Source organism: Onychomys torridus, chromosome X (assembly GCF_903995425.1).
Source record: "Onychomys torridus chromosome X, mOncTor1.1, whole genome shotgun sequence".
In the NCBI taxonomy this organism is placed as follows: Eukaryota; Metazoa; Chordata; class Mammalia; order Rodentia; family Cricetidae; genus Onychomys; species Onychomys torridus.
Window position 1 is genome coordinate 90,331,976 of NC_050466.1, and position 23,278 is coordinate 90,355,253.

At 41.9% G+C, this 23,278-nt stretch overlaps 1 protein-coding gene across 7 annotated transcripts in view; it reads left to right on the top strand.

Annotated features, from left to right (window-relative positions):
• Window positions 1-4,223: 4,223 nt before the first annotated feature.
• Window positions 4,224-23,278, top strand: part of Taf1 (TATA-box binding protein associated factor 1) — a 76,797-nt gene continuing 57,742 nt past the window's right edge. For 4 of the 7 annotated variants that reach the window (XM_036174322.1, XM_036174323.1, XM_036174320.1 and 1 more), the window contains exons 1-14: window positions 4,268-4,460; window positions 5,053-5,167; window positions 5,458-5,574; window positions 9,364-9,486; window positions 11,185-11,426; window positions 13,071-13,289; window positions 13,846-14,064; window positions 14,597-14,804; window positions 18,370-18,546; window positions 19,478-19,605; window positions 19,699-19,806; window positions 19,902-20,075; window positions 21,169-21,342; window positions 21,963-22,067. In XM_036174322.1, the coding sequence (XP_036030215.1) occupies window positions 4,341-4,460; window positions 5,053-5,167; window positions 5,458-5,574; window positions 9,364-9,486; window positions 11,185-11,426; window positions 13,071-13,289; window positions 13,846-14,064; window positions 14,597-14,804; window positions 18,370-18,546; window positions 19,478-19,605; window positions 19,699-19,806; window positions 19,902-20,075; window positions 21,169-21,342; window positions 21,963-22,067 (2,229 nt within the window). In that variant the 5' untranslated portion in view covers window positions 4,268-4,340. Of the gene's footprint in view, window positions 4,461-5,052; window positions 5,168-5,457; window positions 5,575-9,363; window positions 9,487-11,184; window positions 11,427-13,070; window positions 13,290-13,845; window positions 14,065-14,596; window positions 14,805-18,369; window positions 18,547-19,477; window positions 19,606-19,698; window positions 19,807-19,901; window positions 20,076-21,168; window positions 21,343-21,962; window positions 22,068-23,278 lie in introns of all 7 variants that reach the window. The other 3 variants (XM_036174324.1, XM_036174325.1, XM_036174321.1) reach the window with 3 other exon arrangements.

Consider the following 23,278-nt stretch of genomic DNA (forward strand, 5'->3'; position numbering starts at 1 on the left):
TAACTGAAATGATCTGGGCCCAAGCCAGGTACATCAGCTTGGAGAGAACTGATTGATCTGATCCAGGATCTCAGATGAGGAAAAGATGTCTACCAACACATACAAGGATCGTCAGCCAGTGTCCTTTTACTACCGGCCATGTCCATGGTATGATCTATAGAGAAAGAGGGCTTCTCAAGAAAAATGTCTTGGCCCTTCTAGAGGCTATTTGGCTTCCCCTACAAATTGCTGTCCTCCACTGCCTGGCTGCTGACCTGGCTGCAAGACAAACAGCCCTAAGTCCAGTGGGGCCTATTGATATTTTCGTGACATACCCACACCGGTGCTGCCTGAGACTCCATGGTACAAGCAAGAAGAAATGGGGTATGCAGAAAGAATGGACAGCTGAAACCCACAGGTTGTTGGAGGATACCAGAGGGAAAGATTATTCTCCTAGAAACTACTGAAAGGACCCTGGTAACTGTCCTTCACCAGCTATTCATCTGGGGTCCACAAAACTTTCTCAGTTGCTCAGACCAAAGTATGTTATACCTAGACTCAACAGCGTAGTATGGGATGTCTCAGCTAAATGCCGGGTTTGTGCTCAAGTAAATATAAAACAGAGAGCCCTTACCCAGGCAGGGGTCCAAATGAGAGACCAACAGGCCCACAGACTCTGGGAACACTGACTTCACCAAGAACTGGCCTGCTGGAGGAGGATAGAAGTACCTGCTAGTTATTATAGATACCTTTTTGGGGGACCAACCTGTGGGAGTCCACTGGAGTCCAATTCCAACCTGTGGAAGGGTTCTTGGGTGGAAGAGAGAAGAATGAGGAAATATTAGGTAGAAAGATAGAAAGAGACAATAAGAAAGACAGAGACACAGGATAGCTTTGGGAGGGCCCTGGGTCGCCCAGAGCTTTATTCCAAAGGGCTTTTTATAATATGCTAAGGGGAGAGGCAAAAGATCCCCCCTTGCAAGATCAAAGCACAAAGTACTAACAAGTGTAGGCCTTCCAAACACCTGGTAACCACGCCCCCGGCTACAGGCTGTACGGATTCCTTTTCCCCTCTCATCCATGGGAACCAAGAGCCTAGATTCCTCCACCTCTTCCTCCCTCTCTGAGGAAATCCCACCTAAACCTCCTGCCTAGCTATTGACCTTTCAGCTTTTTATTACACCAATCACAGTGTACAGATAGCCCACAATAGAGGCAGGCTTGGTCTACAGAGTGAGTTCCAGGATATCCAGGGCTACACAGAGAAAGCCTGTCTTGAAAAACAAAAAAGATAATGATGAAAAAGAAAAAATACCCTCACCCCCTCAAATTTTAAAATGTGATGGAAGGGGAGCCAGTGAGATGGCACAATGTATAAAAGCACTTGCTGTCCAAGCCTGATGAGCCCAGTTTCCTTCCCAGAACCCATGGCAGAAGGGGAGAACTGAGTGTTGAAAACTTTCCTCTGACTTCCGAATGCACTGTGGCAAGTTGAGCGCCTGCACTCACACCCACACACCAAACATATGTACATACACAGACAAGTAAATGTTTAAAAAGTGATGGGGATGCAGAGCACTTGTCTAGCATATGCAAGGCCCTGGGTTCAATCCCTAATACTGTAAATAAAACCACACACATACATGATGTGTGATCCTAATTAGTCTTATTAAATAAAAACAGAGAAAGACTATACCTTGGTGCTTTGTTTTTATTTTTATTTATATATTTTCTGAGGCAGGGTTTTTCTATGTAGTTTTGGAGCCTGTCTTGGATCTTGCTCTGTAGCCCAGGCTGGCCTCGAACTCACAGAGATCCGCCTGGCTCTGCCTCCCGAGTGCTGAGATTACCACCACTTCCCGGCTTTATAATTTAATTTTATTTATTTATTTTTTGGAGCTGAGGATTGAAACCAGGGCCTCTACCACTGAGCTAAATCCCCAACCCTATTTTTTATAATTAGATTTTTTTAGATAGACTTGTGCAGCCAAAGTCAGTTTTGAACTTCTGATCCTCCTTCCTCTACCTCCTAAATTCTGAGACTGAGTGTCTACCACCATACCCAAGTATTTTTTTGTTTAAATATTAGTATAGCAATACTATCCCATTGACTTTTCAACACTAAAATGCAGCATTTCAGTTACCTATGAAGGCTTAGGCAGACTTGTGTTGTAGGGTAGAGACCCAAAGACCTCAGCTCAACCACAGTCCAAATTGAGTCTATATTCAGTGTTTCTCTGCCTGGAGAGAAACACTTCTCATAGAGCAGCCTCAAAAATTTTCACACCTAACTTTTTTTTAAAATATGGTTGTTTTTTTAATTCTATGTGTTTTGCCACGGGAAGTTTTGGGTCCCCTGAAACTGGAGTTACAGACAGTTGTGAGCTGCCACGTGGGTGCTGGGAATTGAACCTGGGTCCTCTGGAAGAGCAGCTCTTAACCTGCTGAGTCATTTCTCCAGACCTTTTTTTTCTTCAGAGACAGGGTTTCTCTGCGTAGCTTTGCACCTTTCCTGGAAGTCACTCTGTAGCCCAGGCTGAACTCGAACTCACAGAGATCCGCCTGGCTCCGCCTCCTGAGTGCTGAGATTAAAGCCATGCGCCGCCGCCACCGCCGCCGCCGCCACCGCCGCGCTAAAATTTTCCGCCGCCTGGCTAAAATTTTTATTTTATTTAATCAAATAGGATGCCAGGTGTATCACTGTATATCTGTAATCCCAGCTACTCAGGGATAGGACCCTGAGTTCCAGTCAGCGTGGGCAATTTAGAGAGATCCTGTCTCAACATAAATTTTAAAAAAGGGTTGTAGCTCAGTGGGAGAGAACTTCCCTAGTATGTATAGCACGGCAAAAAAATAAATAAGGGGCTGGAGAGATGGCTCAATGGTTAAAAGCACTGCTACTCTTTTAGAGGTCCTGAGTTCAATTCCCAGGAAATTGAGGGGGTCAAGAATGTCTCTTCCTTGGTTGAGGATTTAGCTCAGTGGTAGAGTGCTTGCCTAGCAAACACAAGGCCCTGGGTTCGATACTCAGCTCAAAGAAAAAGAAAAAGAATGTCTCTTCCTGCTTTATATTCCTTTCTCTGCCCAGCCATATCACTTCCTGTCTCAGCCTTCCTAGTGCTGGGATTAAAGGCCTGTGACTCCCAAGTACTAGGATTAAGGAGTGTGCCACCACTGCCTGGCCTCCATGTTTAATCTAGTAGCTGGCTCTGTCCTCTGACCTTCAGACAAATTTTACTTGTTAGAGTACAAACAAAATATCATCACACCAAAACCATGAAAGTGTGATGATATATGGAATATTTATATAATGTCAAAGGACTACTCATAAGTGATTTATTAAGTCACAAAGGAGATGTATTACTTCAACAAGACATCTGGCCATCACCCTACATAATCAATCAAATTAGCATTATCAATATTGGGACAGTCTGATACTTTGCCTTTTTTTTTTTTCTCTGTAGCTTTGGAGGCTGTCCTGGAACTCGCTTTGGAGACCAGGCTGGCCTCGAACTCACAGAGATCTGCCTGCCTCTGCCTCCCGAGTGCTGGGACTAAAGGCGTGCGCCACCACTGCCCGGGTGAATAAATAGCTTTAAAAAAAAAAAAAAAAAAAAAGAAACTATGAAAATGTTAGTGATTGTGGGTCTTGAAGTTTCGGTTGCTTTTACTAGTTTCACTTTTTTATTGTTATTGTTTTGTTTTTTCAAGACAGGATTTCTCTGTGTAGCTCTGGCTGTCCTGGAACTATGTAGAACCGGCCGGTCTCGAACTCACAGAGATCCGTTTGCTTCTGCCTCCTGAGTGCTGGACTAAGCTTCACATTTTGCTATGGGGAAATGTCGATTCAAAATAAGTAAGTAGCATTCCTATTTCTCGCACAATTCATAGCAACGTTCCTTTGGGGGAACGGCACAAACCGGAAAAACCGGTTTAAATCCTTACTTCCGTGCATTGTAGCCTGTGACCCGAGGTTTCCAGGGGGTATAGGTCAGGCGGCCTCAAAACTTCTTTCCTATTGGAGGAAAATCTGCCTGTCCTACCCTAGCAACCAGAAGGTTCCCGCGCAGTCGCTGGGCGGGACTGAACGTTTTCTTTGACCAACCACTTTCCACGTACGCAGCCTCCTGATCTTGGGTGGACCAATCAGAAACAGTTAGTGAAATAGTATTCCTGAGTGTCGGTTCTTGAGCGACAGCTCGGTCCTTCCGGTTTTTCTTTTCAACTTCCGGTAGAATCTGGTAGGGTCAGGGAGCTGGACGAGTCATTACCGTGCGACCGACGCATTTTGTCTCTGGCCGAAGGGGCCGGGGCGGGCTGTGCTGCTGTCCGCCACCGGTGCGGGCAGACGTGCCGCCATCATGTCAGACACAGACAGCGATGAGGATTCCGCTGGAGGAGGCCCATTTTCTTTAACCGGGTTCCTGTTCGGGAACATCAATGGAGCAGGGCAGCTGGAGGGCGAAAGCGTCTTGGATGATGTGAGGCGTGGGCGTGGGCCTGAGTCGGAGGGTGGTGTGGCTAGGGAGAACGGGTGCAGTGAGACGGTTTAGGAATCGGTGACAGAGGGTGTTATAGTCCATTTTGGGGGTTCAGAGGAACCCTTTCTCTTGGGTTTGAGGAATAGTGGAGAGCGAGAGCGCGTGCGCTCAACCATGAGGAAGGATGGGGAGAAAAGAGGAAAACGGTTAAGTGCCAGTCACTGGTAGAGGTGTTTGGTTTGAAGGTAACAACAGTCCACTCGTTTGCTGGGAAAAATAGTAGTTAAACCTAGCAAAGTTATCAGAACCGTTACTGTGTGAGATCCTTCTTGAAGATTGTTGGAACCCTGCGTGTCTGGGTTTTGTTGATCTGGAATGGCTTCAAAGCCAGGATTATGGATGGAACCTGTGTTCTTTGGATCTGATCTTTGGATTTCCTGTACAGTTCTTGCGTGTGAAGTTCCTTTGAGCACATTGTGGGATCATTTTTTCAAATGGATTTGTGACTTTGTCATGAGCGAGGCAAATAAATCTTGTGCAGGACTTTCAGGTTTGGTTGTTACTTTCGACTCTCGTGCTGTCCCTTTTTCAGGAATGTAAGAAGCATCTTGCAGGCTTGGGGGCTTTGGGTCTGGGCAGCCTGATCACTGAACTCACGGCAAATGAAGAATTGGCAGAGACTGACGGTGCCTTGTTAAATGACGAAGGTGAAGTGTGGGCCATGGGGAGTACAGTGTGGGTCAGGGGTGGAGGCTAGCTATTGTCCACGTACTTTTTTATTATTATTATTAAAACTGTATTAAACACAAACTGCTAAATGCTTTACCCCGCCCCCCCCTCCAGAGCTGAGGCCTGAACCCAGGGCCTTGTGCTTGCTAGGCATTCGTTCTACCACTGAGCTAACTCCCCCACCCTGTCCATGTACTTTTAAGTGGGAATTATCTATGGAAGTGAGAATTACTTGCTTTTTCTTGAGATAGTTCCTTTGTATTCATAGGTTGGATTAGGAGTAGAGAAGATGCTGTGGACTATTCAGACATCAATGAGGTGGCAGAAGATGAAAGCCGAAGATACCAGCAGACAATGGGGAGCTTGCAACCCCTTTGTCACTCAGGTGACTCTCTTTTTTTTTTTTTTTTTTAGTGACAGGGTCTCCCTATGTAGCCCTGCCTGTCCTGGAACTCACTGTGTACACCAGGATGGTCTAGAACTCATAGAGATCCACCTGCTTCTGCTTCCTAAGTGCTGGGATTAAAGGTGTGCAGCACCACCGCCCAGCAATATCCTATTTTTAAAAAGAAACACAACACTGGGCATGACAGCACTCACATTTTTCTTCATCTATAAACTCTTTTTCTATTATTGTTAAATATGTTTATTAAAAATTTTTTCCATTTTACATACCAACCCCAGTTCCTCCATCTATATAAACTCTTTAAGGGCAAAGACTGGATTTGTTTTAATCTCTAACTTTGAAGAGCATCTAAGAATAGTATCTCAAACCTACAGGCACTCAAAAAAAGATCAAATGACAAGAAATCATTATCACCCTTGTCATTAGCCAACAATTTGAGACTGAATGTTATGAGAATAAAAGCCTGAGCTTGGTAAAAGAGGATACCTACCGCTTGGAACTGAAGTGACAGAGGAAATTCAGACAGTAAAGAGCAACGGCAGAGATCAAACATAGAAGTCAGAAGTCCCACACACATTTATCCAGGAAGAAAACGCACTACACCACCAATTTTATAACATTAAAGAATGTGAGATCCAGGAGAGGCACCAAAACTACTCAGAGAAACCCTGTCTTGAAAAACCAAAAAATAGGATGGCATGTGTCCTAGGTGGGTGAAACTCATAGAGATCTACTTGTCTCTGCCTCCCATGTGCTAGGATTAAAGGCATGTGCTATTTGGCCTCAGCAATTTTTTTTTTCCCGAGTCAGGGTTTCTCTATGTAGCTTTGTGCCTTTCCTGGAACTCACTTTGGAGACCAGGCTGGCCTTGAACTCACAGAAATCCACCTGCCTCTGCCTCCCGAGTGCTGGGATTAAAGGCATGCGCCACCACAGCCTGGAAGCAATTTTTTTTAAGCTATGGGAAAAATACTGCTAAATAGCAAAAACCAAAGATAAGACGAATTTTGTAGCTTCTTTATGTATATATTATTTGAGATTTGATGCCATAAAGAGTTCCTGGCCAACATGATTATTAAATAGTGTGATAGAATGGAAAGAATAGACTTCTGGGTCAGAATACTAAAGGTTGAAATCCCAATTCCATATTCCATTTATTATCTGACACTTGAATTTGTCATTTGTAGTAACCTCCCAGTTTTTTTTCTATAGTCAAGAAAATGATTAATGCTCTTTGGGAATTTAAGTTTGTGGTCACATGATGGGAGATCATCTACTAAACACACAAAAAAGAGTTTATAATATAACTGGAAAGTTTCCTTTAGGCAGCCAGGATGTGGTAGAATTGTAGAAATAAGATAAATCAGGGCAAAACATGAAAATTTGGATTTAAATTAGGGTGGGAGACAGAGGAGGTAGGTGGATTTCTGAATTTGAGGCTAGTGTTGTCTATATACAAATTTCCAGGACAGCCAGGGATACATAAACCTGGTCTCAAAAACTCCACAGGATTAATAAAGGTAATTATTATTTTGTATGTGCACCCCAGCACATGTGTAGAGGTCAGAGGACAACTTTGTGGAGTTGGCTATTTCCTTCCATCTCTAAGTGGGTCCTAGGGATTTAACTCAGGTGGCCAAACTTGTGCAGCAAATTCCTTTATCCAATGTGCTGTCTCATTGACTCTTGGGGGGCTTTTTATTTAGATTTATTTAATTTTATATGTATTGGTATTTTTGCCTGCACGTATGTGTATGCATTGTCCACAGATGCCAATTGGATATGCTGAAACTGAAGTTATAGATGGTTGTGGGCCACCATGTGAGTGCTGGAAATCACATTCAGGCTGTCTGGAAGAATAGCCGGTGCTCTTAACCACTGAGTCATCTCTCTAGTCCTGTGTCGTGTCCTCCCCTGCCCTCCACACGTGTGTGCGAGCTTGCTCTGAAGGAGTTCCCCTATTTAAGAGTCATATCTTTATTATATTTTTAAAAGATGTTTTTTATTTTTGTAGATATGGGTGTTTTGCTTGCATGTATGTGTGTTCATCACGAGTGTGCTCACCACGTGTGTGTCTGGTTCCCTTGGAGGTCATAAGAACATGTCCTATCCCCTGGAATTAGAGGTATGGAAGATTGTGAGCTGCCCTGGGTCTTCTGCAAGAACAAGAACAAGAGTTGTTTTTTTTTTTTTTTTTCTGCTGAGCCCTTGGTCCAGCCTCTATTTTTTGTTTATTTTTAAAATTACATTTATTTGTTTTGTATGTGGAAGCATATGTTCCAACACATAAGTCAGAGGGGAGCTTGAAGGAACCAGTTCTGCCCTACCATGTGGGCCCTGGGGATTAAACTCAGGTTGTTAAAATTTGTGGTAGGTGCCTTTACCCACTGAGCCATCTTGCCAGCTCCCTTGGAGGCTTTTTAGTTACTATCTTGAGGCAGGATGTCATGTAGTACAGACTGGCCTTGAACACTAATCATACAGCCTCTCATTCCCAAATGTTGGGATTACAGGCATGTTCCACCATGCTGAATGGTAAGGATGATTATTGAAAAGGGAAACATGTAGAACAAAAGACTATTTGGACCAGCAAGGTAGTATATTTGCCTGTAATCTCAATACTTAGGTTGCATGAGACCTTGTGTCAAAACATTGAAAACAAAATATGGGGCTGGAGAGATAACTCAGTGATTAAGAGGTCTAGCTCTTCCAGAGCTCCTGCAGTTCCCAGCAACCACATGGCAGCTTACAACCATCTATAGTGGGATCCAATGCTTGCTTCTGGTGTGCAGATGTACAAGCAGACAAAGCATCCATATATATAAAAAAACATAATAAGTCTTTTGTCAAGTGTGGTGGCATACACTGTTAGTCCCAGCACTTGTGAGGCTGAGGCAGGTGGATTTCTGAGTTTGAGGCCAGCCTGGTTTACGAAGTGAGTTCCAGGTCGCCCAGGGCTATACAGAGAAATCCTGTCTGGAAAAAACAAAACCAAAACAAAGTAAGTTGTTTAGGACCAACTAGTGAGTACTGCCAATAGTTAAAAAGCACTGAGAAGAATGATCTACTGCCAAAATATAGACAGGAAAAGTGTATCAAAGACTTGGGAACTGTGTGCAAAACCCAGGTTTTTTTGTTTTTTCAATTTTAGAAACTGGGGAAGAATATTCAATTAGGAAATTGAACAAGGTGGAAAACAAAACCCAGTATGATCAGGAAAAGGAGCAGTTGATCAAAAGGTTTCACACAGTTCCTGGAAGCTCTCATATTCCATGTGAGAGATGATTTGACTATACCATATCTTTCTGAAGGCAGAAGCTACATACTCTATGTATTTTTTTATGTTTTGTTTGTTTTTTGAGACAGGTTTTTTTTTTTTTTAAGATTTATTTATTTAGTATACAGAAGATCTCATTACAGGTGGTTGTGAGCCACATGTGGTTGCTGGGAATTGAACTCATGACCTCTGAAAGAACAGTCAGTGCTCTTAACCTCTGAGCCATCTCTCCAGCCCCTAGATAGGTTCTTAACTACGCAGCCCTGGCTAGCCTCAAACTCAGAGAGCTACCTACTTCTGCCTTCTGAGTGTTGAGATTAAAGGAGTGTTTTTTTACACACACACACACACACACATACACGACTCTTACTCTTCTGTATGTTCTTAGAGGATGCATAGTACTTCTGTGGTGCTTTAAATCTTGAGATTTGAAGGATGTTCAAAGATACTGTATGGAATTCTTCATATTGAGGAGATTACCTTGGTTTTAGGAGATTATGATGAAGATGACTATGATGCTGATTGTGAAGATATTGATTGCAAGTTGATGCCTCCCCCACCACCACCCCCAGGGCCAGTGAAGAAAGAGAAAGACCAAGATGGTATTACTGGTGGTAAGTAAAACTGTCTACTTTCCTTTTATAAATGAGTTTCTACTCATCAAACCAGGCTTTTGGTATGCTTAAGGGACTTTAAAAAAATATCTCTTAGAAAAGGATGGCACTTTTAGAAAAAATCATATAGTGTCAAATACCAATATTGAATAGAAAATTTCCTTATAAAATATTTAATAACATGCAGTCAAGAAATAATAATTTAATCAAGTGCTTCTCAAATTAAGCTGCCCATCACATTTACCTAGAGTTTTGTTAAAAAAAAATACAGATACCTGGTTATTCTGGAGTGTTTTTTTTTTTTTCTTTTTTGGAGCTGAGGATTGAACCCAGGGCCTTGCGCTTGCTAGGCAAGCACTCTACCACTTAGCCAAATCCCCAACCCTTTTCTGGAGTGTTTGATTCAGAAGATCTGGAATAGAGCCCAGTAATTTTTGTTAAGAGTTTCCCAAGAATTTTTTTTTTTTTTTTGAGATAGGGTCTTACTATGAAGGCCCTCCCTGGAACTCTGTATAATAGGCTAGGCGACCTTCAAACCTTAGCAATCCTTCTGTTCCTGCTTTCTTAGTGCTGGGATTACATTCATGAGCTACCACATTTTTTGTTCCCCCAGGACCTTCTCCCTGCCCGCCTCGAGATAGGGTTTCCCTGTGTAGTCCTGGCTGTCCTGGAACTCGCTCTGTAGAGCGGGCTGGCCTTGAACTCACAGGGATCCGCCTGCCTCTGCCTCCTGAGATTAAAGGCGTGTACTACCACCCCAGCTTCCCCAAGACTTTCTGATGCAACTGATTCCTATACTCATTTGGAAATTATCTGTTTAAAAAAAAAACTTTTAACCTGGGCATGGCAGTATATTCCCAATACTCTGAAGGCAGGAGGATGACTTGTAGTTTGAGGCTAGCTGAGGCTGTGTAACAGAACCCTGTCTCAAGGATCGGGCCACCTTGTAGAATGTAGCAGCATCACTCACCTTCAGAGGTTCAAAGATTGATAGGGTCTGGAGTTGTCGTCTTACTATTCTTATCCCTGTAACAGTAACAATGCTGTCAGAGGTCAGACAACAAGGGAAGAACAGTACAGGGCCTCACTGTGTAGCCCTGGCTGCCCTGGAACGCCATGTAAACCAGGCTGGCCTTGAATTCACAGAGATTTGCTGGCCTCTGCTTCCCGAGTGCTGGGATCAAATGTGTATGCTACCATGCCTTGGTCTTCTATATTTTGAGGCTTACATTAACCTAAATTCCTCCAGTTGGTGCTCTGACCATTTCCTTTAGTTTGCAAGGTAAATGCTATTCTGTGGAATTTATTTTTTGTTAGTCTGTGGCCTTAACAATTCTCCATCTTATAGATACCCGAACTGAACATAACAGGGCCTGATTAATGTGAAGTGTTAATATAATGTTGCTACTAATCACAATATTGGGCACAATATTGGTCATTTATGGAAAGTAGTATATATAGTAATAGTGTTTGTTTTCTCTTATCACAACCCTAGGGTACCAGGTCCAAGGTGAGTTGGGGATGGTGGGAAATAATAAGTTGGATGAGGTTTTTGGGCTGCATACTAGCAATCTGGGTGCTTGGGACTATCTCCCCTGCCACAGAGCCATGCATATTAGCTTAGAAGGGGATGTTGGCTGAATTTGAGGAAACGTGTTCACAGTTACATGCCAAAGGGGTTTCTCTTCCTTGTTGCAGTGTCTGAAGATGGAGAAGGCATCATCTTGCCCTCCATCATTGCCCCTTCCTCTTTGGCCTCAGAGAAAGTGGACTTCAGTAGTTCCTCTGACTCAGAATCTGAGATGGGACCTCAGGAAGCAACACAGGCAGAATCTAAGGATGGAAAGCTGACTCTACCATTGGCTGGGATTATGCAGCATGATGCCACCAAGCTGTTGCCAAGTGTCACAGAACTTTTTCCAGAATTTAGGCCTGGAAAGGTACTTTGTATAGAGAATGTCCATAATGAAAACTGACTTCTTCAAGATTCCAAATTCAGCTGTTATAATGCTGAATATACAATGCATGAGATTTAATGATGTCCTTAATCAGTGACAGATAATTGTTTGTATAGAAACTTTTTTGGGTTTTTTTTTTTTTTTTTGGTTTTTTCAAGACAGGGTTTCTCTGTAGCTTTGGAGGCTGTCCTGGAACTTGCTTTGGAGACCAGGCTGGCCTCGAACTCACAGAGATCCACCTGCCTCTGCCTCCCGAGTGCTGGGATTACAGGCGTGCGCCACCACCTCCCGGCTGTATAGGAACTTTTTATACTGTATTAGATCATATTTTGAAGTTGTATGTATTCATAGGAAATGTGGCTTAGAATTTTTGTAGTAAAAATTGTCCAGTTGCCAGGCATGGTGGTGGATTGATGTGGGTTCAAGGCTATGTAGAGAGACCCTGTCTCAAAAAACATAAACAAAATTGTCCTGTTAGTGGCTAGTGAGATGGCTCATTGGATAGAGGCACTTGTATGCATGCCTCAGGATCTGAGTTTGCTCCCCAGATTCCACAAATTGGTTGGAGAAAACCAACTCCTGAGTCTTGTCCTTTGACCTCCACACATGTATTATGGCATGTACACCTGCACATGCACAAATATACACACACACATAAATACATGACTAAATAAAATAACTTTCTTTTCTTTTTTTTTTGTTTTTTTGAGACAGGCTTTCTGTTAGAATAAAAAGTTAACCAAGTGTCTTAGTTACTATTCTGTTGTTATGAAGAGACTCCATGACCAATACAACTTAAAGGAAGGCATTTAATTGGGGGCTTATTTACAGTTTCAGAGAGTTAATCCATGCACATTATGGCAGGTAGCACAGTGATGGGTATGGCACATAAGCAGTAACATTTCTCCAATAAGGCCATACCCCTTAATCCTTCCCAAATGGTTCCATTAACTGGGAACACAGCATTCAAATATATGAGTCTATGGGGGCCATTCTCTTTGAAACTACCATATCAGACATAGTATAGACCTATGACCCCAGCTACTAGGGAGACTAAGGAAGGAGGACCATAAGATCAAGACTTCCTGGGCTTCAGAGTGAGTTCAAGAACAACCTGAGTGTCTTTTTTTTTTTTAATGTAGAGATGAGGATTGAACCCAGGGCCTTGCGCTTGTTAGGCAAGCGCTCTACCACTGAGCTAAATCCCCATCCCCAACCTGAGCGTCTCAATGAGACCCTGTCTTAAAATCTAAGGGTTAGCCAGGCATGGTGGTGCATGCCTTTAAACCCAGGCAGAGGCAAGTGGATCTCTTGAGTTTGAGGCCAGCCTGTTCTACATAGAGAATTCTAGGTCAAGGTTACATAGTGAGATTCTGTCTCAGAAAACGAAAATAAAACAAAGCTAAGGACTGGGAATGTAGCTCATTGATAGTGTATAAGTCCCTAGGTTCAAAGTCCAGTAACACATGAAAAAAAGGATGAAAAAAAGCAGTTGTCTTTCTTAAGGACTGTACTTTCATGGTCCGAACTTAGCATTCCTTCATGTTCTCCCCTGCAATTGAATAGATAACTTGAGAATTTTTCAGACCCTGAATCTCTGACATAATAGTATGTTTTATGTTCTAGGTGTTACGCTTTCTACGTCTTTTTGGACCAGGAAAGAATGTCCCATCAGTTTGGAGGAGTGCTCGGAGAAAGAGGAAGAAGAAGCACCGTGAGCTTGTACAGGAAGAGCCGATGCTGGAGGAAGAGTGCTCAGTAGAACAAGAAGTCAACCAGAAATCTCTGTGGAACTATGACTATGCTCCACCTCCACCTCCAGAGCAGTGTCTCTCTGATGATGAAGTAGGCAAAGTAGACATGGGGGCGTGCAGAAAGCTCTCTAGCTTGGGTCGAAGTGGGAACTAACACTTCAGCATTAAGAGTTCTTTGCTAGCCGGGCGGCAGTGGCGCATGCCTGTAATCCTAGCACTTGGGAGGCAGAGGCAGGTGGATCTCTGTGAGTTCGAGGCCAGCCTGGTCAACGAAGCAAGTTCCAGGACAATATAGAGAACCTTGTCGAAAAACAAACAAAAAAAGAGTTCTTTGGTACTTACCAATAATAATAATTATGAGTTAAATGCAGTGGTCTCACCTTTCCTGTTTTAACAGAAGAATATTTAGTGGGGCAGGGCAGGGTAGATGGTGATACATTGCTAAATATAAAGCTGTAACTCATAGACAGAGCATGCGATGATATACCTCTTTTTTTTTTTTTTTATAATAAACTCCAGGTAAAAATTCCTATTCAGGAATCATATTTGTGGTTCCTCTAAGTCACCTTATGATTGTTAATTTTCTTGTAGCCTTAGGTCATCTGGAATAGGGAAGCCCCACCTCTGCATCTTTGATTCTGTTACAGATCACAATGATGGCTCCTGTGGAGTCCAAGTTTTCCCAGTCCACTGGAGACACAGATAAAGTGATGGATACCAAACCAAGAGTGGCAGAATGGCGTTATGGACCTGCCCGGCTGTGGTACGATATGCTAGGTGTCCCTGAAGATGGTAGTGGGTTTGACTATGGCTTCAAAATGAGGAAGACTGAACATGAACCCACAGTACAATGCAAAATGATGACGGTAAGCAATTCTGGTATATAAGAGAGGAATCAGTGTACTTAGGGTGCTATCATTTTTCCTAACTTCTCAGCTAGGAAGTTCTTGGGTAGAATCTTTAGTAGGAGATTTGCATAGTAGGGCATGTCATCATGTAGCTAAACTTTATTCTAAGGATTCTGTTTTTGAAATGGGTGCTGTTCCAAAGTAGGAGTTGGAGAAGGGGCAGATATTTTTTTCTTATCAGGTAATTTGCATAAGTAGAACATCACTTTTTTCTGTGCTAGAGATTGATCCCAGGCTCTTGCACATGCGGGGCAAGCACTCTACCACTGGGCTACATTCTCAACCCTTGGCTCTTTGAGACAGGGTCTCACTTTACATCCCAGACTGACTTCAAACTTGGAATTCTCCTTTCTGTCTCCCAGGTGCTAGGACTACAGGTATTTGGCACTAAGTCTGACACAGCACCACTTGTGTTACCAGATGAATCATTTACTGTCTGGATTGGGAACTTTGACCAGTGACTAACGTATTATTCTTTCTACTTGTACAGAAATTAAGGAGTCTGGAGGAAGGCAATGGCATTGATCTTCTGGCAGATGAAAACTTCCTAATGGTGACACAACTGCATTGGGAAGATGACATCATCTGGGATGGGGAGGATGTCAAACACAAAGGAACAAAACCTCAGCGAGCAAGTTTGGCAGGCTGGCTTCCTTCCAGTATGACTAGGAATGCCATGGCCTACAATGTCCAGCAAGGTATGCTTCTCTTCCAGAAGTGTCGTGCACACAGTTCTTCATCTCAGTCATCAGAAGGAATCCTAGTTACAGTCTTTTAGGCTGTTCAGGCATAGTAAAATGCTTTAAATCTAATCCCTGATTTTATTTTCATTTTTTATTTATAAAGGCACTTTATCATTTTATAATTTTTTCTCAACCATGAAAACAGTGTCAAAAAGAAAAATTCTGATATTCTAGAGATTATCAGTTATTAACTTTTTTTCATTTTTTCTTTTTTTTTTTTGTATGTGGAGTTGAGGATCGAACCCAGGGCCTTGCGCTTGCTAGGCAAGCACTCTACCACTGAGCTAAATCCCCAACCCCCGCCCCCACTTTTTCGTTTTTTTGAGACAGGGTTTCTCTGTAGCTTTGGAGGCTGTCCTGGATCTTGCTCTGTAGACCAGGCTGGCCTCGAACTCACAGAGATCCGCCTGCCTCTGCCTCCCGGGTGCTGGGATTACAGGCGTGCACCACCACCGCCCGGCTCAGTTATTAACTTTTTTTTTTTAAGATTTATTTATTTATTATGTATACAGTGTTCTGCCTACATGCATGCTTGCAGGCCAGAAGAGGGCACCAGATCTAATTATTGGATGGTTGTGAGCCACCATGTGGTGCTGGGAATTGAACTCAGGACCTCTGGAAGAACAGCCTGTGCTCTTAACTGCTGAGCCATTTCTCCAGCCCAGTTATTAACTTTTTTTCCCCCCGAAACAGGGTTTCTCTGTGTAGCTTTGTACCTTTCCTGGAGCTCACTTGGTAGACCAGGCTGGCCTCGAACTCATAGAGATCTGCCTGGCTCTGCCTCCCGAGTGCTGGGCAGTTATTAACTTTTTAATGTGTTTTCTGCATGTACATAGTTGAGCTTAGTTAATTAATGTTGAGACAAAGTCTTGCTCTGTACCTGAGGCTAATCTCGAACTCACTGTATAGCCCAGGCAATCCTTAAATTCACCATCTTCCTAATTCAAGCTTCCCAAGTACAATTATTATAAGTATTTCTTGCCATATATGATTTGAGTTCAGTGTTATACATACTGTTTTTGTTTTCTTAAGATAGTGTTGCGATGTAGATCAAACTAGCCTTGAACTCACAGAGATCCACTTGACTCTGTCTTCTGAGTGCTGTGGTAGTGGTGTTCTTTTTGGAGACAAGGTCCTGCCTATCTTGTATCCCAGGCTGGCCTCAGATTTGCTGCCGTCTTCCTGCCTCAGTCTCACAAGTGCTGGGATTAGAAGTATAAGCCACTTCACTCATGCTATACTGTGGTTTTTCTCTTGCATTTTGGTTTTTTGAGACAGGTTCTCACTGTGTAGTCCTGGCTGGCCTGGAACTTTATATATGTAGAACAGACTGGCCTGTGTTTACAGAGATCTGCCTGTCATTGCCTCCCAAGTGCTGGGATTAAAGGTGTGTGCCTTTAATCAACACCTTGTTGATTTTTTCTTAACATAATTTAATATGTAAATTTTCAAAATGTTTAAAGATGTGGAAACTATTAATTACTTACTGAATTTTTAGATGAAAATGGTTTTAAATACCTTCATCTCATCTATTTATCTCATAGTTATCAGTTAGACTTGAAAGCACCTTTAAACAAGTCCTTGACAATCTCTAAATTATTCTTGATAGTCTTGATAACCCTTTAACCAACATTGAGGACAGAGGGTCATATTAAAAAGTCACATTGATTTATTAGATTTTTGAGACAGGATTTCATGCCATAGCTCTGGCTGGTCTACTACTTGCCATGTATGTAGTCTAGGCTTGCCTTGAACTTGAAGTAATCCTTTTGCCTTAGCCTCTTGAGTACTGTGATTAGAGGTAAATGCCAGGAAACATTTAAAATGGAAAGAAAACAAGATATGAAACAGCATATTTGGTATATTTCATTTGTAAAACTGAAGAACACAGAACTATGTAAACAAAAATATGACTAAGAGAAAATCTACTAAAGTATTGGCAGTGATTATTTCTAGTTTCTTTTTTTCTTTTTATGCCATTCTGTGTTACTCACATTTTCTCAGTTACCCTAGATTCATTTTACAATTGAAGCCATACACCACCACCACCACTACCCCACCATTGATTTTTTTTTGAGACAGTTCTACAATATGTAGCTCAGGCTGTCCTAGAACTCACTATTTTCAGCCCCTACCTCTTCAATGCTGGGATTATACATATGTACTACCACACCCAATTCAAAAATGTCTTTTTTTTTTTTTTTTCTTTTTCAAGACAGGGTTTCTCTGTGTAGCCTTGGCTATCTTAGAACTAGCTCTAGACCAGGCTGGACTTAAACTCAGAGATCCTCTTGCCTCTGCCCTATAAATGCTGAGATTAATAGCATGCCACCATCTGGCTAAAAATGCCTTGATTTTTAAAATCTTGTGAAAAGGTTTTTCTCTTCAGTTCTAGTTAAATACTTTATTAGTTGAATAGTTTTTCTTTTGAATTTTTGGTTTTTTGGGGGACAAAGTCTTACTGTGTAGCCCTGGCTGGCCTCCACTTGTCTCTACCTTCCAAGTGCTAGGATTAAAGGAAAGTACCACCATACCCACCTCAGTTACATAGACTTTTAATACAAGAACTTGGTGGGTAGCCAGCCAGGCCTCAAGCTTACAATCTTTCTCTTAGCTTCCCAAGTGTATAGTATTCTTTTTTGTTTGTTTTTATTTTTCAAGACAGGATTTCTCTGTAGCTTTGGAGCCTGCCCTGGACTAGCTCTGTAGACCAGGCTGGCTTTGAACTCACAGAGATCCACCTGCCTCTGCCTCCCAATTGCTGGGATTACAGGCGTGTGCCACCACCGCCCGGCCAGTATTCTTATTTTATGCATAATGTTCTTAGAAGTTTGTTTTTCTTACTTATCAGTAATTGCTTTATTTGTTAATATAGTTAAATACCAATGTTTATCACTATATATATATATATATATAGTTTGATATTGTTATATATATTGTTTATTGAGATGGGGTTTCTCTGTGTAGCTGTGGCTGTCCTGGAATTCACTCTGTAGACTAGACTGGCCCTGAACTCAAAGAAATCCACCTGTCTCTGCCTCCAGAATGCTGGTATTAAAGACGTGTGCCACGACCTCCTGGCTCACCATAATTTTTTATTTAATTTGTTTATTTTTATTTTATGTGTCTTGGTGTTTTGCCTGCAGTTATGTCTGGGTGGGGATGTTACAGTGGTGAGCTGCCATGTGGGGGCTAACTGAACCTAGGTCCTCTGGAAGAACAGCCAGTGCTCTTCTTTGAGCCAGCTCTCTCATCCTTCACCGTACTTATTTAGGTAGTCCCTTAGTAAGTAGGCTGTTTAAGTTTTAACCGTTATAAACAACATTTCAGTGAACATTTTGTCATCAACAGTTTCTGTCAAAGTGAGATATACATGATATCAAGTAGGTTCCTTTTGAATAGCTATGAATACCTACACTAATATTCATTGTTTTTATGTTTGCTAGAATTGTGACCAAAAGGAGCATTAATGGTTTTTTTTGTTGTTGTTGTTACTGTTTTCTCCTCTTGTTTTGGCCAGGTTTTGCAGCCACACTAGATGATGATAAACCTTGGTATTCCATTTTCCCCATTGATAATGAAGATCTGGTATATGGACGTTGGGAGGACAATATCATTTGGGATGCTCAAGCCATGCCCCGGATTTTGGAGCCTCCTGTATTGACACTTGATCCCAATGATGAGAACTTGATTTTGGGTATGGTCCTGGCAGAAGCCAGTGTTCTTTATCTTTGACATCTTACTATTAATGTCCAAGGGCAAAAGGAATTCCAAAGGGCAAATATAGAAACTGTTTTTATTAATTAACTTTATTCATATATTTTACATACCGACTGCAGTTTCCTCTCCTTCCTTTCCTGCCATTCCCTCCCCGCAAAACTAAAAACGTTTAGGAAATGATTTTTAAAAAGAGATGTATCTGCCAGTTTCTAGTGTTTGAGTATTTAGAAAAAACTCATGTAGGAATGTTGAAAATTTTATCTTTAAGATCAGACATGTAAGTCAGGCGGTAGTGGCACATGCCATTAATCCCAGCACTTGGGAGGCAGAGACAAGCAGATCTCTGTGAGTTTGAGGCCAGCCTGGTCTACAAAGAGAGTTCCTGGACAGCCAGGGCTGGTACACAGAGAAACCCTGTCTCGAAAAACAAAAATGAAAACAAACAAACAAACAAAAAATCAGGCTTGTAGTTGAGTGAATTACCAACTAAAAGTAGTCTGAAAGTGGAGTGAAAGATCTACTTTGAAACTCAAAATATCAATGGGAAATGTGAATTTTAGTTGGACATGGTGGCATGTGTCCCAGGTACTTGGGAGGCCAAGGCAGGGAGACTGTAAGTTCAAGGATTATCTAGGCAACAATATGTTCCAGGGCAGCTTTGTCAACTTAGTGAGATTCTATCTAAAAATAATGCAAAAGGAGGTGAATAGGACTGGAGATGTCGCTCAGTGGTAGAGTCCTTGCCTAGCTTGTGTAAGACCTTAGTTTAGTCCTTAATATTGCAGAGGTGTGCGGGAAAGGGTGGGAGGGAGGTGAAAAGGGAGGAGGAAGGGAAGAAGAGGAGGAGGAAAGAAAGAAAATGAGCATTTAGGGATAGCAATTTGGAAGTTTTCTGGTCCCATCCTCAGAGATCCCCGATGAGAAAGAAGAAGCTACTTCTAATTCTCCTTCCAAGGAGAATAAGAAAGAATCATCTTTGAAGAAGAGTCGAATTCTCTTAGGAAAAACAGGAGTCATCAAGGAAGAACCACAGCAGGTTTGTGAAAAGAAAAAAACTTGGTATTTAGAAGAACAAAGAAAGGTATTAGGAAAGGGTTGTCTGACCGAGGTTTATTTGATCTATCATTAGAACATGTCTCAGCCAGAAGTGAAAGATCCATGGAATCTCTCCAATGATGAGTATTACTATCCCAAGCAACAGGGTCTTCGAGGTACTTTCGGAGGGAATATTATCCAGGTACAAATAGCTGCTTTGTTTTGATGGAGGATATGGGTAAATCGTGCCTAGGAAGGAGTTAGTGTTTACTTATAACTCTTCTGTTTCCTGTTTAGCATTCAATTCCAGCAGTAGAATTACGGCAACCCTTCTTTCCCACCCATATGGGACCCATCAAACTCCGGCAGTTCCATCGACCACCTCTAAAAAAGTACTCCTTTGGGACACTATCTCAGCCAGGTCCACACTCAGTTCAGCCTTTGCTGAAGCACATCAAAAAGAAGGCAAAGGTATAATTGCATCCTCATTAGAAAAAATGTTCTGTAAGATAATTGGGGTACAAATTGGGATACTGTACTGGTTATTAGGTTATATTAGAGAATTATTTATCTTCTCAGATATGATACAGTTTTATTTTGGTTATTCAGAAAGATATCCTTATTCTTAGAAGATATATATGAATATACTTAAGACTAAAATATTGCAGCTTTCAAAACTGGTTTACTAAAATCTGTAGAAAATTTACAGATAAATAGTGAAAACGTTTAAGTGGTGAAATAAAGGATGTTCTTTCAAATTTAGTGGTATGTTTGAAAGTTTTCACAACAAAATGAAAAAAAAAATAACATTGTTGTTCGAATCTTAGATTGTCTTTTAATAAAAAACCCAGAGTGAAAGCTGAAAGATCAGAGAAACAGAACAGCCAGCCACTAGTTCTTACCTCTACAAAATCCTCAGCCTAAAGAGAGTGAGTTCCTGTTTCCTCACACCTTATATATCTTTCTCTGCCCTGTCATATTACTTCCTGGGATTAAGGGTGTATGTGCTTCCCAAGCAAAGGCATGAGATCTCAAGTGCTGGGATTACAGGTGTGTGCCGCCACGGCCTGACCTCTATGTCTAATCTAATGGCTGGCTCTGTCCTCTGATCCTCAGGCAAGTTTATTAGGGTACACAGTATATTACCACATTTAAGAACTAGTGGCTGGCTGTTCTACTTCTCTGATCTCTCAGCTTTCACCTTGATATCTGGTGCTAGGTATTTTTTTAAATTTATTTATTCATTATGTATACAGTGATCTGCCTGCATGTATGTCTGAAGGCCAGAAGAAGGCATCAGATCTCACTATAGATGGTGTGAGCCACCATGTAGGTGCTGGGAATTGAACTCAAGACCTCTGGAAGAATAGCCAGTGCTCTTAACCTCTGAGCCATCTCTCCAGCCCCAGATATCTAGCTCTAGGTTTTTTATTAAAAGACAACTAAGATTCAAACAACATAACATGGTAAAGAATGTTTTGGTATTCTCTCAAATTGGATGATGTCAATGTGTGTAGTTTATCTTTCTGTTGGAAATAGGCTGTGTTATCTTTATTCTGGACAGATGAGAGAACAGGAGAGGCAAGCCTCAGGTGGTGGAGAGATGTTTTTTATGCGCACGCCTCAGGACCTTACAGGCAAAGATGGAGACCTTATTCTTGCAGAATACAGTGAGGAAAACGGACCATTGATGATGCAAGTTGGCATGGCAACCAAAATAAAAAACTACTATAAACGGGTGAGTCTGTGCTCTGTGTGTGTGTGTTTAAAAAAACACTTATTTACAGCTGGGCGGTGGTGGCGCACGTCTTTGATCCCAGCACTCGGGAGGCAGAGGCAGGTGGATCTCTGTGAGTTCGAGGCCAGCCTGGTCTACAGAGCGAGATCCAGGAAAGGTGCAAAGCTACACAGAGAAACCCTGTCTCAAAAGAAAAAAAACAAAACTTATTTACATTTATTTTATGTGTGTGAGTGTTTTGCTGCATGTATGTATGTATGTATACTAAATGTATGGCGGTGCCTGAGGAGGCCAGAAAAGTGTGTCACATCCTCTGGAACTGGAAGTTTGGATGGTAAGCTGCCATATGAGTGCTGAGAACCAATCCTGGGTCCTCTGTAAGAGCAACAAGTGCTCTTAACCATGAAGCCATCTCTCTAATCCCTGAAATGTTTGTTATCAATATAACTGTAATTAGGTATGTAGTGATAATCTGTGAACATGTATTTTGTCATATACATTTCTTGGGAGAAAGGAGTGGTGTCTCTTGTTAATAGCAAATGCTATGCTTATGGAAGATTACATGCAAGTTTATTGGTTTTATTCTGTGAGTCTAACTGAGTTTGCTATGTTTCTCCTAGAAACCTGGAAAAGATCCTGGAGCCCCAGATTGCAAATATGGAGAAACTGTTTATTGCCATACGTCTCCTTTCCTGGGCTCTCTCCATCCTGGCCAGTTACTGCAGGTGAAATATTCTTTCCTGTCTTTATTCTCTCCTAAGGAAATTGACAGATAAGGAGCAAGTTTGCCCAGAAAGAAACAATTCTGGTTGATGGAGGTACTGTTCATGTATAGGTATAATGTATTATAAGTGATGGTGGGCGTGGTGGTGCACACCATTAATCTCAGCACTTGGGAGGCAGAATTTGAGACCAGCTTGGTCTACATACTGAGTTCTACGTCAGCCAGGGCTATGTAGTAAGACCCTATCTCAAAAAAGGAGGGGTTTGGAGAGATGGCTCAGCATCTAAGAAAACTGGCTGCTCTTCTAGAGGATTGAGTTTGATTCGCCAGCACCTAGATGGCAACTCAGAAACATCTGTAGCTCTACTTCCAGGGGATCTGAACCCTCTTCGAGCCTCCTTGGTCACTTCATCTATGTGGCTCACAGACATAGATGAACGCAAAACACTTATACACATTTTTAAGAAATAAAAATTAAAGAAAGAATTAAAAGTAAAAAAATAGTATAATCTTATAATCTACTGGACATGGAGGACAGGAGGATCAGGAGTTCAAGGTCATCCTTGGCTATGTTGCAAGTTTGAAGCCAGTCTGGTAAATCTTTGTCAGATCAAAGACAAACTTTTTTTTTTTTTAAGATTCATTTATTTATTATATACAGTGTTCTGTTTGAATGTATCCCTGCAGGCCAGAAAAGGGCGCCAGATCTCATTACAGGTGGTTGTGAGCCACCATATGGGTGCTGGGAATTGAACTCAGGACCCCTGGAAGAACAGCCAGTGTTCTTAACTTCTGAACCATCTCTCTGGCCCCCAAAGACAAACTTTTTCTTTTTGTTTTGATTTTTTGAGACAGGGTTTCTCTGTGTAGTTTTCTTGAAACTCACTTTGTAGCCCAGGCTGGCCTTGAACTCACAGAGATCTACCTGTCTCTGCCTCCTGGGTGTGTGCTGGGATTAAAGGCATGCACCACCACTGCCCAGCATCAAACTTTTTTTTCTTAAAAATAATTCTCGGTCCTCAGCTGAAAAAAAACGTTCTCTGTTATCTTTTAGTTTTTTTTCTTTAGGCTGAATATAGAATAGTGGGGTATTTTTTTTGTTTGTTTTTTGTTTTTTGCTTTTCAAGACAGGGTTTCTCTGTGTAGTTTAGGTGCCTTTCCTGGACTAGCTCTGTAGACTAGGCTGGCCTCGAACTCACAGAAATCCACCTG